We start from the raw sequence: 20,678 nt of genomic DNA on the forward strand, positions 1-20,678 counted from the left end.
TGATAAACTTTTTTATTGTTTATTCTGTGGCGGAAACAAGCTTCCATAGAAGAGGCACGGTCACTTTATATGATGAAACTTTTTTTCACATATAAACATTGATCGATGCACATACATAGAGCAAATCAAATATGGTAAATGGAAGCTTGAGCGTACTTGCTTGACGCACAAGAACAAAACCTCACTGGTTCTTGCGGAAGTACAAACCTGCTTGTGTGACACGTTCTCATATCTCATGCAAGCACTTCCATTTACCATATTTAATGTACTCTATGGGTTGTTTGGAACGACATAATAATTTTTGGGTGAATTATCCCTTTAACAGTGTTCTTTTATCAGGGAAACACCCTAAATTGGTAAATACATTATACACATGGGGAATACAGTTCATTAATCAATAATTCAAGCAGGTCCAGACTTAAAAGCTCTTTCTAAAGCTCGATTCATACGGGACTAGTTTAACATGGAGAGGTGGGGTAAAGTAATAATCACCAGAGCTTTAGTCCTGTCCGAATGTGCCATCTCAGTAATCTTTACGGACAATGTCAGTAAAGCTTACTGTGACTTTTACCTTCAGTAAAAAGGTCCGGAAAAATTACCTAAGGTAATACTAATCCCGTGTGAATAGACCCGCTGTACATACATGTATGTACGTAAATATTTTGTCATTTACTGTTTAAAAGTAGTTTTCTGTGTTTTTTCAAGTATGGAGACGCTTGAAAAAGCATTCAGTTGCGTTCTAGACGCTGGGACAAGTCTGTGGCAAAACTTTTCCACACACCATTCAGATCAGAAAGAAGATCAAAAGCACTTGTTAGACGCACAAAATATCTTTTAGCGTTAGGTAAGTGCCTATACACAATCCAATCTGAAGTTAATTAATACATCATTCGACCAGACATAATAGGTTATATGTGTTTGCGCATGTGATATCAAGAAGCAACGTAATACGCACATGACAACAGAAGGGTGACGGTGATGCGCAAATCGAGTTACCCCTCCCACTTCTGCTAGTTTTACTGAGATATCTTATCCCGTGCGAATTTGCCATAAATATTACAGACGTCCTGTGGTAAAATTACATTACTACATCTACCCTTGTAAAGTTAATCCCGTCCGAATAGGGCTTAACTTGTACTTGGCCTTATTAAAAAGTAACATAGTTCTTGTAATTGTTTATCTATAGCATTTGTTACAATAACGATATAATTGATTGATTAAGACCATTGATGGTCCCTAATTACCATGCTTAGGTCAATGTTAACTTTTTTTTTCTTTCTTTTTTTATCAATAGCATTTGTTATGAAAAATAGCAACCTACACAGTTATAAACAATAGCTACAACATGCCACAGTTGTGGCCAAATATAAATCTTTGGTGAAAATTATCTATTACTACAACAAGTTAAGTCAAGTCAAATCAAGTCAAGTTTATTTATATAGTGCTTTTCACAACACAGGTTGTATCAAAGCAGCTTCACAGTATTAAATTAAAATAATACATCAATGTTTGTTTCTAGTGGAAAACGTCCATGTTTGGTAATGCTGATCAATAGTATTGTTGATTGATTAATTTAATTAAATTAAATTTCCCCAAATATCCACAACTGAGCAAGCCAAAGGCAACAGTGGCAAGGAACTGAAAAACTCCATCAGGTAACCTAATGGAGAAAAAAAAAACCTTGGGAGAACCCAGGCTCAGTCGGGGGCCAGTTCTCCTCTGGCGTTTATGAACTAGAGACCGGATTTAACTGTAAGATTAAAAATATTATATAAATGCCTGGCTGAAGAGATACGTCTTTAATCTAGTTTTAAACTGGGAGAGCGAGTCTGAGCAACGAATAGTATCAGGAAGGCTATTCCAGAGTTTTGGAGCTAAATGTGAAAATGCTCCCTCCTTTGGTGGATCTGGATATCCTAGGTATGACCAAAAGCCTCGAATTTAGTGATCTTAAAGAGCGCGATGGATTATAGGGCGATAGAAGATCCGTTAAATAGACTGGAGCTAAGCCGTTTAGGGCTTTATAAGTCAGTAGCAATACCTTGTAGTTAATACGGGACTTTATAGGTAACCAATGTAGTGATATTAAAATTGGTGTTATATGATCATATTTTCTTGATCTAGTAAGAACTCTAGCGGCGGCATTTTGGACTAACTGTAGCTTGTTTATTGAGGATGCAGGACAACCAGCTAATAAAGCATTACAGTAATCTAGTCTCGAGGTCATGAATGCATGAACTAACTTTTCTGCATCAGAAACTGATAGCATGTTACGTAGCTTAGCAATGTTTCTAAGGTGGAAAAAGGCTGTTCTTGTAACATATGAAATATGATTATCAAAATACAGGTTGCAGTCTAATATAACACCCAGGTCTTTTACTGTAGATGATAAAGTAACAGGACATCCTCCTGAAACTTTTCATAGATGTCATTTTCTTGCAAGAAAGAGCCCAGTTGGGCGGACACAACTTTTTCTAGTATTTTAGACATAAAAGGAAGATTTGATATGGGTCTATAATTTGCTAGATTATGTGGGTCTAATTGTGGTTTCTTAATGAGAGGTTTTATAACTGCCAGTTTAAATGCTCTTGGAACATGACCTAAAGTTAAAGATGAGTTAATAATATTGAGGAGAGGCTCTTCCACTACAGATAACACTTATTTCAGTAGTTTAGTTGGTATAGGATCTAATAAACATGTTGTTGTTTTAGATGAGGTGATAAGTTTATTTAACTCTTTTTGTTCTATAGTTGTAAAGCACTGTAATTGTTCTTGCGGGGTGATAATTGAGGCTAAATTATAAGGCGCAATTGAGGATTGAACGTCTACAATTGTGGTTCTGATGCTTTCTATTTTCTCAGTGAAGAAGTTCATGAAATCATTACTACTAAACTGTAACAGGATATTTTGTTCAGGTGACGTCTGTTTATTTGTTAGTCTAGCCACGGTGTTAAATAAAAACCTAGGATTGTTTTGGTTGTTTTCTATTAGTTTGTGGAGGTGCTCAGCCCTGGCTGCTTTTAGGGCCTTTTTATAACGTGACATACTGTCTTTCCATGCGATTCTAAAGACCTCTAAATTAGTTTGTTTCCATTTACGCTCTAAATTACGGGTTTTTCTCTTTAGAACATGTGTAGTATTGTTGTACCATGGTGCTTTACTTTTCTCTCTGACCTTTTTTAATCTAATAGGTGCAACAATATCCAATTTTCCAGAGAGAATGGTACTCCTAGTGCTAGTTAATTCCTCTAGTTCATCTGTTTGTTTGGGTTCACTGAGCAGCTGAGACAGATCAGATAAGCAATTTGAAAAATTATCTATGGTGGATGGAAGATGGAAGTTAGTCAAAATTTCACAATAAATACAACAGAATGTGATAAATTCTAGTAAAGGTGGTCATGAGTAGTTTAAAAAGCTTTCTAATTTATGCTGGTGCAGGATGTTTTCCCCTCTTTTCATCAGTCTTTTTAGTTGCTGTTTTTAGATCATGTTTGACTTTCTCCGTAGCGTTTTACTATTCTCAATAGAATTTAAAAGGGATTTTCTAATCAGTGACACGATAGGAACAGCTTGCGCAATTCTTGTGCGCTTTTGCAGCGCGCTGGTGAACGCACCTACAATGGATTTGTTTCACACATGCCTCAGACTCCAGGTTCCACGTTATTCGATGCAGCGTGGAGTTCCCTAAAAAGAGAACTAGTACTATTACTTCCTATATGTAATAGGTGTAAAACAAGACATAATTGTCAAAGTGCAACTTTTAAGGCAAAATGTGAAAAGCGATTTGAAGAGTGTGAAAACTTGAAATGCAAAAGATTAATAGACTTTTCACAGAAACATCAGTATTCTACAGAGCTTATATTTTCTGTTAGACCTGCATTACACTCGTCACTGTTTCTCAGTTCCACTTCATTGACATGCTGAACATACCCCAGTATGGATCAATAATATTGAGCAAATAGCACCCAATAAACTAAGCTGTTGTCTCAATTGAAGTGTCTTTAGCAGCTTTGATAGAATTTAACCCTCCAGATAAGTGCAGTATTAGACAGCCACTCAAAGAAATGTCAACACAAAGTGTCTTCAAGCCTCTTATGTCCAGTTAACAACATCACGTGCCACTATGGATCCAGGGTAGTGGACATTTTATATCACTGTATGAGTAGTATTAGATCACAATTATGATACTTTGCATCACAGTATAGTTAATTGTTTTTGCTTTCAAATGGTTTATAATAATTATCATGTGGTGATTTTTGAACAATCCAATGAATTAAAAAATGTACAAATTAATGTTAATTAGTTTTTTCATAACAACTAAACAAGTCTAGCATCAGAAAATTTTTTGGTGTCTGTAATTAATTGTGTTTAATGTTGCTCACAATTTTGCTTTAATCAGTTAAATGGATAGTCCACCCAAAAGATGAAATGAAATAATTTACTCACCCTCATGTCATTCCAAACCTATATGACTTTCTTTCTTCTATCATTTTAAGAATGTTAGTAACTACAGAGATTCAGTTCCCATTGGACAACAATACAACGGAAGTCAATGGGAACTAGAACAGCAGAAGCAAGAAATTAAGCGTAGCGTCAGTTCTGGCAGGTCACGTTAGTCAAGCTCGCATCAGCTGACTCTCAGCTGATAAACGTCTACCTATAGGAATACGATGCCTATCACCATAAACATATAAGCTCCTTCAGTATTATGAGCAGCTATCGCGTTTATCAGGAGCTAATTACCCACTTCCATCCCCAGCTCCTCCTCTCGTGCAGTCAGTATTTGGCATTCTGATTGCCCTGTGAATCAGAATAAATACTCAAATGATGTTGTACATTAAAATCTTTATTAATTAATGATATCTGCAATACATTCATGTTGGTTCTGTTCTGTTTACCCTAAGGGGGATTATCGCTGCTCTCCCTGCTCTTATCCATGCTAGGCTGCATGGATGCGCAGGGAGTTCTTGCCCAGAACAGAACTATACGGACAATCCTAACTATATGCTATTTGTCAATCGTATTTGACGATTGTGGTCCTGACATAAATGCATTCAGGTTTGGAACAACATGAGGGTGAGTAAATGATGACAGAATTAAATTTTTGGCTGAACTACTTTAATCTCATATCTTGTGGCATGTTAAAGTGTAAGAAAATCACATTATATATAAAAATATTATTATTAGGGTTAGGGGTAGAAGTAGTAGTAGTAGTAGTAGTAGTAGTAGTAGTAGTAGTAGTAGTAGGCTAGTATTAATTGGTATCAGTGGATGAGTCAGTGAAAGGAAAGTCCACATGGACATATTGCTACCTTGGTACAAACAGTATAGAAAAATGTCTGCTACTGATTCATGGATACTGACCACATTGATGAAAACAAACATTACAAAGTACAACTGTCTGTGAGAGCACTCATAATAAAAACACATAATGCATACAAGAGCATCCATATTCTAACAGCAAACAAATTACTTAATTAATTTAGACTTGATAACCATAATTAGAGCACGAAAAAGCCCCACATGTTTCTGTAGCTCCCCATGCACATCGTGGAGTTGTAAAATTATCGCTGAAACCATCTAAACTCTAAGCATGTTAATACACAACTCTTACCTGAACAGCAAATAAAAGCAGATTTATAATTGGAAGGACACAGTGTACTTTTGACATTGAACAAAAACACCACGAGTTGTCATGACACACTCCATGCTTGTGGTCAGAATAAAAAGAGGTTTGCATTTTCTCTAAGGAACATACTCACTTCCTGTAAATTACAATGAGAAGTTTAAAGAACAAAGACACTTAACTTTGCATGTTTATTTCAGCTTTGTTCCAAAACCTAAGCTATTAGAGGGCTACAAAAGCTTAGAAGGTTAGACATCCTAACCATCATTGAAACTCATAGGTGACTGTTTTAAAATACAATAGGCAGAAGGCAACCTCACGCAACTCTATTGTATTTATTCCAATAGAGTTTAGAGTTAACATGTTGCTAAGCTAAAAAACGTGACACACTAGCACAAAAGTACTTAGCTACGGAACACCTAATGGGACTTTAAATTCGCTCACAAAACATTTGCATTCTCTGGCAAAACTATTGTGTTCCTCTTAGAAACTTTACATTCATACGCAAATCCAGTAAACAGGGAACATGCTCAGAACTTTGGCTAACATTCTGGCAAGGGTCAGTAACATTAAGAAAAGTTAGTTCAAAATGATCTGGGCCGGGTTTCCCGATAACGATGTATCTTAGCTCTTAAGAACGCTCTCTATGTGCAAGGTTACGAACGCTCGCAGCAATTCCACGAGCGTTTCCCAAAAATGCACTTAACATGAACGCGCGAGAACATGCTCTACGTGCTACTTAAGAGTCGCTGTCCATTCGCGATGTGCTGAAATATAACCTTATATGGAATCGTATTCTGAACGTTTAGCCTTAATTATTAGGTTTAACCTAATAATCGTCATCTGTGGATTAGCAATCAAGACAAGTCTAAAGTCTACATTCAGGCGGAGATAGCCTACTGATAAAATGTATGAACAAAAAAACAAACAAGAAAAGATACCTTTTCTTAAAAGATGAAATTAATGTAGGCCAAATTTTAGAGGAGATAGAGCGAAACAAAGATGTTATTTTTAACAGATTTAAAGCACACCATACAAATAAGGAAAAACAAAACATCTGGGTGGACATTGCAAACTAACTGCAACCCGGGGTGTTCAAAGATCAGGGAAGGTGGTCTGCAAGAAATGAACAATACATGGCTGGTTTTCGTGCACGTCAGCAAGTCATTGACAGATTTTTTTTGCAGTGTAATCTGTTAAAGGAGCTGTATGTAAGAAATCTATTTCAATTAATCATAAAATTGCCCTGATGTGTCACTAGACATTAAGAAATCATGTTCATTTCAAATACTTATATCACTGACAACAGTAGTATGGCTAGGATATTGTCATTTAAAAAGTGGACTTGCAGCCCTCAACTGATGTTGATGTTGTCATTTTGTGTTTTGGCCTGAGCGCCTCCCTCCACCTATCTACCAATCACGAAGTCAGTAGTGTTTCGGGATCCGGGTTGCCAGCTTTGCTCTAACCTAACCTACCCTAACTCTAGTCGGATAAAAATGTCTAACGTTACTAAATCAAAAAGACCTCGTTATAATTCAGAAATTCGTTGTGACAAAGTCCGAAATAAAACCAGAATTTGTATAGGAGATGCTTTTGAAAGATGGAGACGGCTGAAAACGGAGAAGAATTTGAACACAGACGCCAACGTTGCTAATTTTCTCCTAGACAGGTAAGATTCATCTATGCTTGGCTAACTTGTACTGGATGTCAATGGACATTTCATATATTCATGACAGTCGAACAAAGTTATGCGTGTTCAAGCAACGTAACGTTAGCTCACATGGACGTATGCATTTGCAATGCATTATAGGAGCCCGTTTCTCTGTCATTATGCTGAGACGCTGATGAAAACATTAGCACGACCATTATGGCAATTTGAAACGTAATTGAGACAAGCCTAACTTTACCTCAGAAAAAAATATTCGTCATTCGTTCTTCACGTATATCGTGGACTAAGTTACACATGCTGCAAGTTGACCTGTATGACCATTGCTAATGTAATTTAGTTACTCTAACAATATTTTCTGATGGGACTGAAAACAACCCTGTGATAGCCATTGGTGATATTGAATTTGTCCCGTGTTATAATTTCTGTGGCAAATGTTTATTCTGTTTTTAGCCTATAATATGACAAAAACTTTAGCACTTGTAAATCAAGGTGTTTTTTTTTCGTATTGAAAAATAAGGAAGTATTATTTTGTTGTTTAAGTCTATATGTTTTTTTGTTTTCTTTTACTATTATCCTTTTTTTTTCTCAGATTTTTTTTGAATTGTAATTGTATTTATATGTTCAAAATAAAGAAATCAAATCAAATTAAATATCAAATCAAAAACGCTTATCTCTTCAGCTATTATGGCCCCAGCACCTCAACAATTAGTAATTTTTTAAAATAAGTAATTACTCATCAAAATATCTCTCATAAAGCATAAACACAATTAACAGAAAAAAAAAAACTTACTGTGTACGTCTCGTCATCACTTGCCATTGGAAGCTCATTGAAGCAGCCTACGTTTCTGCTGAATCCTGCAGCTTATCTGGCAACCTCGAGTCAGGGGGGAGGGGGAGGGGATACACGGCTCTACAGTATTTTTAAAGTGATTGCAGTACCAGTTTTGTCCACAATCCTACATACGGTACCTTTAAATTTAGATAAAAGTGTAATCTGCCAGCTGTCCTGCAGGTGACCTCATAAATCTTCTTTCGATGCACTTGGGGATTTACGATAACTCCAGAGCACTCATAGTTCTACGAAGATTTTCAAGTGCTACTTAAGTTACGATGCTTTTGGGAAACAGACCATAATATTAAGATCAGTCGTACGATCGTTTTTACGAACTTCTTAGGCTTACGATGCTTTTGGGAAACGCAGCCCTGGTCTTAAATAACGTTATGGAACATTTTTCTGAAACATTTTAGTTGGACATTAGTCTAGCTATTTTTGTTGATGTACAAATGATATAAATGAGATTTCTCTTGATTTTTACTGAGCGTGTCACAATGTATTCTGGGATTGCTTTATCCGTTAGGGATGCATGCATTGCTTTCTTAGGTTTTACTCAGCCATTTCACATACAAATAAACATGGAAAACTATGAGAGTACATTCAAGCGTTTATTACAACACACACACACACAAAACGCAACTCACCTCGAATAAGGTCAGAGGTCATGTGCGGCCAGCTATAGGTCCGTACAAGCTGCCAATCAAAATCATCTTCCTGTGCCTGTCTGTATTCACAGAGGCTGGGGTCGGAGTCTTCCTCAAACGTGCAGCCAGCTAGAGAGAGAAATAACACATTTTTAGAAAAAAACATATCTAGATGATCAATTTGCATTGCGTTTTGCATTTGTAAGTCAGTATAACTGATGTTTTGAAACATTCTGAAAAGTCATATACATTTCAACATTATTTCCTACTTGGGAAAGTGCAACATAAGTCTTCTCTAGTCTCTACTTGAAGTTGAACTTCACATTTTAACAATGGTTTCATGTGTATATGGCGACACCCAGTGTGACAGTTATTAATTTCAAATGCAAAGAGGTCAGTCAATCATAACTGAATTGAATTGAATTAAGAGCTCTTAAAGGTTCAGTAGCAAAAACTTACTGCAATTGCAAGGGCCAGGTAGAGGTTGACAAATTCTCATGTTATACTAAATTGCAGCTGTTTTTAGTGCAACAAAACCTGACCAACATCATAATAGGTCTTCAGGGAGGAAAGCAAAATGATTTAAAAAGAGTCGATTATGACCTCTTTAAACAACAAATAACCAAAAGCTCTACATTTTTGATCACACTCTGAAAACTTTTTATGAGAACAGTGGGAAGATTGTTGCTTTAGGCAGATGATGCATTTATGTAAATAACTTGTGAGTTTGCTAGCTTTGTAGTGGAACCTCAGGGCTGTTGCATTCGAGTAATTAAATATTCCGCACAAAACTATGGTTCACTTTGTAGCTGTAATCTTTCAGGACTCTTGTTTCTTTCACTGAGAAGAAAGACTCTGTTTAGACAGGCAGAAAACAAATTATATATTTTTTTGCCATATCTGACTCAAATCTGAGAGAAAAAATATATATTGGGGATTTTTTCAACAAAGGGTCGTTGAAAAAACATGCATTTATCTCTACATTTTTGCAAAACTCTTATATAAACCTACTTTGAATTCACTGCAGTTTCCTAGCCTAGAAATCTAGACGCACCCTAGCGGCAGCAAATTTTATATATAAATTTTAAATTTTAAGTGTCGTCTAGCAACTCTCCATTGGCTTGCGAGCTGGAAAAATCAAACTCTAGTCAGGCCAATTACTGTACATCGTGCATAGAGTCAGTGGGCGGGCTTAACATAATGACGACAGAGTTGTGACGGGTGTGAATTCCCTGCTACTTGAAAACAAAGAAGATGGCTGCTGCTGCTGGCGAAAAGCAGTCTTTCGAATCGGCTTTGGCCGCGACTCTGGAAGACTTGGAGTTAAGCTTTTCTTTGAGAAAAGAACAAAGAACGGCACTGAAGTCATTCTTAAAAAAGGAAGATGTGTTCGGAGTTTTGCCAACCGGATACGGCAAAATTTTAATCTATCAACTACCTCCGCTGGTGGTAAAACGCTCTGGTTGGTTGTAGCGATATCCTATTGCGTGCAGAGGGAATTTGAAAGACAGCCATTTATCCCACACCTCGGATTGAGCCCTGCCAATGGTGTGTTCCCAGACCCAACATCTTGATGTGGGTCTGGCTTGTCAGGCTAGCAGTTTCCAGTAGTGGTGTTTGATTCCTGTACGAATCGTTCTTTTAAGCCGGTTACCAGTTGAGCCAGGGTCACTGAAATGAACAGTGGTGTTTGATTCCTGTACGAATCGTTCTTTTAAGCCGGTTACCAGTTGAGCCAGGGTCACTGAAATGAACATTAGTGTCAGTAAAACACCAACAGGTTTTATTTCTTTTCACACAGTTCCTTGCACAATATGACTTCAAAGCACTTTTACCGTACTACACGATTTGTGAAACATTTTGACATCTGCATCACATAACCAGCTGCATTTTTTTATTATTTTTTTTTCTGACAAAAAACTCAATCAAGCTTACTTTATTTTCAAATGCGATTGAGCATTAAACACCATTCACCGGACATTTCATTTGAAAATTGCCATGATATGTACAAAAACAAACGTAATAAAACATTGCCAAATTCACGTTCATCTGTTACAGATAATACTGACTGCGCTTTTAGAACGTTTTTCTAATTGGTTTGGGTTGGGATGTGACTGTAATATCATATAAAAGTATACAAATATGCTCAAATTCACTCATTAATGTTCTCATGTGGCATTTAAAGTCCTCCAGTGGTGAAAATCAAGCTTTTAATGTTGTCTAAATGTCTATGTGGTGTTTTTTAAAATGGTTTAAGACCATGTGCAAATTCATAAGTCAACACCAGTATTTCCTCCTGAAAACTGCAGTGAACCAAAGACAGTCTCAAAAACGCTGGTTTTTCTGACGTCACAAACTACATCAACGTGTGATCGTCAACGAGTGCGAATCTCTGAGCTGGTGTGAGCGTGAGTGGAGGCGGGGCTAATTTGCATATTCATAGAACCGCATATACTAAATGAGGCAAGGGTGTAAATGAGGCATGAATAAAAAAAAATACAAGGAAAAAAATGCTTAAATATGTCATTTTGGATCAAAGATGAGTTTTAAGGGATAAAATGATTGACTAATGGGGAACTTTAACAGTGAATGAGTTACTGTAACGGTTTTGAGGAAAGGATATGCAATAGCCATTTTCGTATATTATTGGACATTGATTACACTGTCTAAACAAATGGATCTGTTTGGGTTTTATTACTTGTAAAATAACAGTGCGGACAGTCAGCCCTGAAAATTGGATATGGAAAACCAATTGGAATCGTATGTAGTGTGAAGAAAGGCTAATCACTCGCACTAAAACTAATGGTGCAAACGAAAAGACGCTCTCGCCTGTGAATGTAGTGATGTGGAATTATCTCAGGCAAAAATTATTGAGTACCACACCTGAACTCAGACTCCAGCTAAAAGCTTTTCTGTGCTTTTTGTTTCCCTTAATTGCATCTAATAACTCTGGTTTCCTCGGCTCTGTGTGTAAGTGGAGGTGTGTGTTTCGGCTCAATTAGCTCTAAGCTTGGAGGACGCTGAGGTAAAGACGGGTCAGGTAGATTGCCGTCACCTGCCAAACATCAACATCACTAGAGACACTGAGACGAAACATGAAACTCACGTAATAGACTCATCACCAGTGAGAGGTGACCCAATCCTATGTTTGTCTGTTGGAAAACATGCTCTCAACAGAAGCTAATAATACTCCATCTAGAGTAGCATCTAAAAACAGAAGCACTCTCACAATAACATGCTCTCACGCTACATTACAGGAGAGGAAATATAGCCGGGCACATGAAATTGGAACGAACTACTCACATAAACAGAAGAACATCTCAATAGATTTAAGCATTCAACAGCCCCGTAGTATAAAGAACCATGTGGGTTCTTGAATATTGAAAGAAATAATTTTTGAAGAACCATATATGCCAGAAAGGTTCTAAGGAAAAATGCTGACACAATGTTGAAAAATGACATATTATGCCGCTTTTCACAAGATGTAATATAAATCTATGGTGTCCCCAGAATGTGTCTGTGAAATTTCAGCTCAAAATACCCCCCAGATCAAGATTGTCAAAGTTGCCCCTTTTTGGGTGTGAGCAAAAACACGCCGTTTGTGTGTGTCCCTTTAAATGCAAATGAGCTGCTGCTCTCTGCACCTGTTTAGAAGAGGGTCGATTCTTTACATGAGCTTCTACCATTTCTGAATGGTTATTGGATACATTTATGTAGTTGCTGTGGAGTTACATTGATTCAGCTCATCGACTTGCATGCACCACGTTTAACTTTCACACAAGTTTACACAGTTCCCTGAGGTCTTTATAAGACAGCTGAGGCATTTTTTGGTCAAATATTGTTCTATGCTCATCTGTGCAGCAACGACAGAACAGTTTGCATGCTTTGATCGAACTTTTGCCATTGCGTTAGAACTGGTTACACCGTTGTTGCTTCCAAAAACCAAATGGTGGCGCCATGGGTGGAAACGTGCAAATTAAGGGGTGGTAATATTATAATAAGATCCCCTTCCTACGTCAGAAGGGGAGTGAAATCTGATCGGCTTATTTTTTGACATGCTTGCTTACCAAAACAAAGTTACTGGCTTGTCACTTTTCACATTTTCTGGGTTGGTAGATGAACCGAAGAACCGATTATAGCACATGGAAAAAGTCAGATTTTCATGATATGTCCCCTTTAAATGATTGTATATGGGTAATTTAAATTTTTCTAGAGATAAAGTATGTTTACGAGCTGTTTAATTCATAAAAAGGAAAACAAATGAATTAATTAAAACTAAATCCACAAAATGAACCTATGATAGGAACCCCTAAAGGTTATATATATGAAGCACCAGAAAGAACCCTCTAAGTTTTATAATCGTTCCTTCTAAGAGTCTACACTACTATATTAGTAAGATCAATCTGGCAAGAAAAAAAAAGAAAAACTTTTAAGACTTTTAATAAAAAAAAAAAAAAAAAAAAAAAAATATATATATATATATATATATATATATATATATATATAATAAACGTTCTTTTGAACTATTTATGATTGAAGACTTCAGATGCAAAAGCCTCTAAGTGCCATCTGAAATTTTCTTCTAAAATGATAATTTTTTATAAAGCTTGTATGTTTATGTTCAGTTATTTCACTTTAATGGCAATGAAAAATACCTATTAATTGTCATTAAAGTGAAATTACTGAAACTAAATATACGAGCTTGATAAAAATGCTCATTTTAGAAGAAAATTTAGAGGCTTTTGCATATATATTAGCAAGTGAACACGGTAAAATTATCTACTGCATCTGTTGTATTTAGACGAACATGAATTTGGGATGAACAGGACCAACAGAAACCTTTTTTTTTTTTTGTGAAAGTTTTCAGTTTTCAGTCAACATTTTGTGTTTTAGAAAAACATTTTAGCTCTCTGACATCTTAAATCATAATTATATCCAAGTCACGACAGGATTAAACGCTGTTTCTCTGCAAAGCTACAAGACCAGCTCTCGAGAAAGTCTTTCAGTTTCTTTAGTTGTCAAAATTAAATAGAAAAGACAGGCTTATATTACATTGGTTTATAATCCTCAGCTGCCATCTCCAGTCATTTAAGAGCAGGATTTTATCGGGGAAGGAATTTCATGTCATTGTAAACACAGCTTTAGAGTCAGTACTGCTTTCATCAGAGTCTTCGGTCTGTGAAAAGCAAAGATAATGATTATTACAGAAGAGCTGTAAAGCTTTTATCACCACTACTGTGAAGAGTGAGAAATGATGATGTCAAAGATTATTATTGCTCGTTTTGTCTATCTCTGTTCTTCTGTTGTGAAAGTATCACAGTGGTTTCACTCCTCCTAGATTAGAAACATTATAATGGTCCAATAACAGAACACTCTGATGAATTTAGTAAAAAAATGATTTACCAGACTGATTCAAACCAGTCACTCCTAAGTTTGTGTGTCTTTTTAGATGATTCATTGGTTGTTACTATGTGCCACATCTGAAATTATATTATTATTTATTATCTAATCATTCAATTCAGATTGAAAAATCACATATGATTCAAAATGATTCAAGGCACAGATTTCGATTGGGAACAGGAAATGCTGGTTGGTCAGTTCTCAGTTTCATTCCAGTTACAAAATTTGTTTCAGAAAGCAGTGATGTGTGAAATTGCTTTGCATTTGTATCTTTACATACTTCATATAGAGTATGTTTTGGACCTTAGTAAATGCATTGCCTCATAGCAGGCTGATTTCTGAAGGTGCTAAAGAGGCTGTCTGACTCCGTGCCAGACCCCATGTATGGGCTATGGTGAGGGTGGCTCCGGGGCCCATGCTCCCTTTGTTTGTTTACCTTTCCATCTGTTACTTTAATAATGCAGAGGCCTTACTCCACTCTCAGGCATTATGAGCACACAGCTCATCTCAAGCTGCCTGTGGTGTGTCTGCCTTCATTTTTAGTCACTACGTTGACTGTTTTGAACTACACTGTCCAGACCAATAGCATATACATACACCTGACAAATGTGTTATTCATGTTATTTGCTGCACTTTTTAGTGGTGAGCCTTGACATATCCCATTCAAACAGCAATTTACAGTAGTGTCTTGATTACTGTCTGTACGTATGTGCAACAGGAGTCAAATCAGTATTCTCTTACAAGTACCACAGCGACAGTGACCAAAGTACATCAATACAACTGAAAAGTCAAGACAAGAGTCCAATCGAGCCGCGAGTTCATCCGTCAAATCTTCATTAACCGACAGCAGCTTTTATATCAGGGTGGAGAGCGGAGCATTTAAGTCATGCGTAGAACACAAAAGTGATGGGAGCAGCTCTGTTGGAGAACAGTGACTAGATACCTTCAGATGGCCCACAGTTCATATATGCATTGTTGTAAGTTACAGAAAGAAAGAAAGAAAGAAAGAAAGAAAGAAAGAAAGAAAGAAAGAAAGAAAGAAAGAAAGAAAGAAAGAAAGAAAGAAAGAAAGAAAGAAAGAAAGAAAGAAAGAAAGAAAAAAGAGACTACTTTTAATCAGCAATGACACATTAAATTGATCAAAAATTACAATAAAGACATCCATAATGCAATTACAATTCAATTGTAATAATTATTCACAATATTGCAGTTTGGTGAGCAGCCTTGGTAAGCATAAGAGGCTTGTTTGAAAACACAACACACACACACACACACACACACACACACACACACACACACACACACACACACACACAGTGTGTTCCCTTTCGAGGGAACTCGAACTGCGTCGGTGACGACACTAGGGGAACGCCCTTCAGCGTAGCACGTCTGAATTCATGAATGAAAACTAATCCAATCCTATTGGCGTTGCGTGATGACGTAGCGTGTGACGGCATAAGCGGATGTATACAAAAGCACGCCGGCACACAGAAATGTCAGCTTTTTGCTATTCAGCAAGCGCTCTGTGTGTGTGAAACAATTCTGTCCTATTTGGTGTTGTATGTCCTGTTAACTCTGCATTTCAATACAGAATCTAGTAACTCGGATCTCGCGTTTGCCGAGGCAGCGCGTTGATTATGAGTGTACTTTGCAATAAGATTCTGTGGCTGGGATCTCGCGTTGTCGAGGCAGCGCGCAGATTTAAGGTCTGCTTTGCAATACAGAATCTAGTAGCTCGGATCTCGCGTTTGCTGAGGCAGCGCGTTGATTACGAGTCTACTTTGCAGTTTGCGATACGATTCTATGACTGACATCTCGCGTTTGCCGAGGCAGCGCGTAGATTGAATGTCTGCATTGCAATACAGAATCTAGTAGCTCATCTCGCGTTTGCTGAGGCGCGCGTTGATTACGAGTCTATTTGCAGTTTGCAATAAAGATTCTGTGTGGGTGCTATAGGCATGCAGTTAGTCCCTGAAGGGTGCTGGCTGTGTTCATTGAGAAATAACTCGCCGCACACAGTGCGTTTCGGGTGTCTCAGCCGCGCCTGTTGACTTTCTTCTCGAGAGATGAAAGCCAAATTTATTGTGAACGACTCGAATCTCGCGTTTGTTGAGACAGCGCGTTAAGGGTCTGCAATAAAAGGGACACACGCGATCTGAGAAATAATACTGTTTGGGTGCGAGGCATTTACAGTCAGCTCCTGAGGGTGCTGGCAGGCTGTTCATTGTGAAATAACTCGCCGCACACAGTCGTGCGTTTCGGGTGTTTCAGCCTCGCACCTGTTGACTTTCTTCTCGAGGGATGAAAGCCAATTTGTAACGGCTCGCGTTTGCCGAGGCAGCGTGTAGTAGATCGTATAAATAAGTATTTAAACAGTATTCTGGTGCACTATCCAGTGTTTATGGCTGCATTTAATTCTGAGGAATGAAAATAATTAAAATATTTTCTGACTTTAGAACTTGGTTAGATATTTTAATTCAGCCTAATATCTGAAGGAGAGTGTCGCTTCTAGAAGTCCCCCTCAAAAAAAAAAAAAAAAAAGCAAAAGCTGAGCTTGGGAATCTAGGCGGCGCTCTCGCCCAAGCCTCCTGAGAAGACGGATCTGAGGACTGTTCTTCAGGCCAGGAAGGTGTCGGGAGAGAGGTCCTAACTTATGTGAGACCTTGGAGGGCTGCCCCCCCCCCCCACAAAAAGCGAGCGAGATCCTCCCTCTCACCGGGCCCTCAGGAAACTGGTGTCAGCATCCCGCCGCTAATTGCGCTTCGGGACACATCAGTTTCCAGCGAACGCACGCTGCTCTGTCTGCCCCAAGAGCTTGCGGCCAGGCAGCGCTGGCGTCCGCACACCGAGAGTCGTTTTCGATTATTCCCTGTCGGTCCTCCGCTTCAGGGTATCGTCAAGGGCTCTCACAAGACACTTGACACCAACCCTTAGGGGCTGGTTCCCTTGCTGAATTTTGTCGAGGCATGGCAACGTCTCCCCAATATTTCTCCATGGGTCCTGCGCACTGTAGAAATAGGGTACAGGCTGCAGGTCCAGGCTGCCCACCAAAAAAGAGGTAAGTATCAACGGGGTGGTTTGGACTGCAGTAGACCCAGAGCAGGGTCTGGTGTTAGAACAGGAAGTTTACTCGCTGCTGGCAAAAGGGGCCATAGAGCATGTTCCCCCACCAGTCAGGGAGTCCGGATTCTACAGCCGGTACTTCATAGTTCCGATGAAGGATGGAGGGTTGCGTCCACTTTTAGATCTGAGGCACTTGAATCGGTCTCTGAGGAGGTTCAGGTTCAAGATGCTCACTAATCCCATCATCGTGAGTCAAATTCAATCCGAGGATTGGTTTGTCACGATAGATCTAAAGGACGCCTACTTCCACATCTCCATCCTTCCATCTCATAGGAAGTTCCTGAGGTTTGCTTTCGGGGGCGAAGCTTACCAATATCGGGTTCTTCCGTTCGGCCTAGCACTTTCCCCTCGCACATTTACCAAGTGTATGGATGCAGCTCTAGCACCCTTGAGGCTCGAGGGCATCAGGGTGCTCAATTATATCGACGACTGGTTAATAATGGCCCAGTCGCGAGAGCTGGTGATTCGGCATCGAGATGTCGTCCTCGCCCGCATCCAGAGCCTGGGGTTAAGACTCAACACGAAGAAGAGCGTGTTGACACCAGCCCAGAGAACCACGTTCCTGGGAGTGGTGTGGGACTCAGTCACGATGCGGGCTCAGTTGTCTCCTGCTCGGATCGAGTATATCCTGACCACAGTGTCCAGGTTAAAGCTAGGCCAGGCCGTCACTGTCAAACACTTTCAGAGAGTGTTGGGTCTCATGGCAGCAGCGTCCAGCATGATACCTTCTGGCCTGCTACACATGAGAGCTTTACAGTGGTGGTTAAGAACCAAGGGGTTTTCCCGAGGGGAAACCCATTCCGCTTGATAAGGGTTACGCGCAGATGCCTTCGTTCCCTGTCAATTTGGAAGAAGCTTTGGTTCTTGTCCCAGGGTCCCAATTTGGGAGCGTTATGTCGCCGAGTATCTATTTCGACAGACGCCTCCCTCACGGGCTGGGGCGCGGTCATGGACGGCCGTTTTACGAGAGGCCTCTGGCAGGACCATCATTCCTCTTGGCTCATAGATTGCCTAGAAATGTTGGCGGTGTTCCGGGCTCTGAGGAGCTTCCTGCCAGACCTCCATGGTCGCCATGTCCTTGTGAGAACCGACAACTTGTCGGTGGTGTCTTATTTGAACCGCCAGGGGGGTCTGAGGTCGCGCCCTCTGTGCAGACTGGCGCATCAGATCCTCCTGTGGTCCCAGCGGAGACTATCGTCTCTCAGGGCGATGTATGTCCCGGGGGACCAGAATCAGGGAGCAGACGTCCTGTCGAGGCAGGGGCTGAGGCCCGGGGAGTGGCGACTCCACCCAGAGGTGGTGGAAGCCATGTGCGTGAGATTTGGCCCAGTGGAAGTGGATCCTTTCGCATCTCAAGAGACATCCCACTGTCCACTGTGGTACTCTCTCAGGCATCCAGCTCCGCTGGGGCTGGACGCCATGATGCAGACATGGCCGAGGCTGCGTCTGTACGCATTTCCCCCGATCGCTCTGCTCCCAGCACTTCTGGAAAGGGTCCGTCGAGACGGAGTCAGTCTACTTTTAGTAGCCCCGTTTTGGCCGGCCCGAGTATGGTTTTCGGACATCATTTCACTCCTGGCAGGCCCGCCATGGCAGATCCTTCTGAGGAGGGACTTGCTGTCCCAGGCGGAGGGCTCAGTTCTCCACCCTCGACCCGAGCTGTGGAAACTGTGGGTCTGGCCCCTGAGGGGGCACAGTACCTAGAAGCCGGCCTGTCAGCTGGAGTGGTCGAAACCATATTAACTTCCAGAGCTCCCTCCACGAGGAAGTTATACGGCCTTAAGTGGAATGTATTTTCCGTTTGGTGCAGAGAGCGTGACTTGGACCCAGTTAACTGCCCAGTGGCTTCAGTACTGGAGTTTCTCCAAGACCGCTTTTCTGCCGGGCTTACCCCGTCCACACTCAAGGTTTATGTGGCTGCCATTGCGGCTTTCCACGCTCCCCTGAGTGATGGCCCGCTGGGGAGGCATCACTTGGTCGTACGCTTCCTACGTGGAGCCTGGAGGATGAGACCTGCGACTCGCACCAGAGTTCCCTCTTGGGACCTGGCAGTGGTTCTCGAAGGGCTGGCCGAGGCTCCCTTCGAACCACTGGAGTCGGCTGAGGCCAAGAACCTTTTGTTTAAGGTGGTCTTTTTGTTGGCCATTACTTCTCTGAGGAGGGTAGGAGATCTCCAGGCGCTCTCTATTTCCAATGGGTGCTTGGAGTTTGCTCCAGGCAACATTAAGGCCATCTTACATCCCAGGCCCGGCTATTTGCCCAAGGTGCCATCTAATATGGCACGGCCTATGGTTCTGCAGGCATTTCATCCTTCACCTCACGTGACGGCGGATGAGGAGAGACTTCATCTGCTCTGCCCTGTCAGAGCACTGCAGTGTTATATTCAGAGGTCCTCCTCATGGCAGAAGTCAGACCAGTTGCTGGTGTGTTTTGGGTCGCCCAAGAAGGGGCTTCCCGCCTCTAAACAGACCATCAGCAACTGGATCGTTCAGACTATTTCCCTGGCCTATCAGGTGCGCAAATTGCCTTCACCTATGGCCGTGAGAGCTCACTCCACCAGAGGCATGGCGTCCTCTAGAGCCCTCCTTTCAGGGGTTTCTATCCATGACATATGTGAGGCGGCTGGCTGGGCCACTCCGCACACATTCATGAGGTTTTACAGTCTGGACCTTCCCTCTACACCCGGTGCACGAGTGCTTTCGTCCTAAGTTGTGCCTGAAGACAGCTTCACACTAGGATGAGCGGGGTTTGTTGTGGTATAGTGGGTATCTCGTTCCCCTAGTGTCGTCACCGACGCAGTTCGAGTTCCCTCGAAAGGGAACGTCTCGGGTTACGTATGTAACCCTTGTTCCCTGAGAAAGGGAACGAGACACTGCGTCGGTTCGCCACACCTCACCCCGCCTGGAGCACTTGCTTCATAGCAAAAGCTGACATTTCTGTGTGCCGGCGTGCTTTTGTATACATCCGCTTATGCCGTCACACGCTACGTCATCACGCAACGCCAATAGGATTGGATTAGTTTTCATTCATGAATTCAGACGTGCTACGCTGAAGGGCGTTCCCCTAGTGTCGTCACCGACGCAGTGTCTCGTTCCCTTTCTCAGGGAACAAGGGTTACATACGTAACCCGAGACGTTTTAAGTGTACCCGTAGACTTATAATTATTTATAAATATTTATTTAACCACAATTCATTTTGTTCCACATGTTCCAAGAACAGTATGTTCTTCAATGAAACAATTTTATATAATGATTATTATTACTACATTACATTAATTATATGAATTATGTTAATAATAATAAAAATAAGTTGTATTCATCATCTGGCCCCACTGGACGTTTGCTGAGGCCCCCTAGTGGGCCCCAGCCCCCTGTTTGA

At 40.5% G+C, this 20,678-nt stretch overlaps 1 protein-coding gene across 1 annotated transcript in view; it reads right to left on the reverse strand.

Annotated features, from left to right (window-relative positions):
- The window catches only part of ptprua (protein tyrosine phosphatase receptor type Ua), a 446,907-nt gene that overhangs the window by 320,691 nt on the left and 105,538 nt on the right, over window positions 1–20,678 (reverse strand). The window contains exon 2 of the mRNA XM_081375841.1: window positions 8,778–8,906. Coding sequence (XP_081231967.1) covers window positions 8,778–8,906 — 129 coding nt within the window. The remainder of the gene's footprint in view (window positions 1–8,777; window positions 8,907–20,678) is intronic.

This window comes from Scardinius erythrophthalmus (assembly GCF_964197995.2).
Source record: "Scardinius erythrophthalmus genome assembly, chromosome: 10".
NCBI classification, from domain to species: Eukaryota; Metazoa; Chordata; class Actinopteri; order Cypriniformes; family Leuciscidae; genus Scardinius; species Scardinius erythrophthalmus.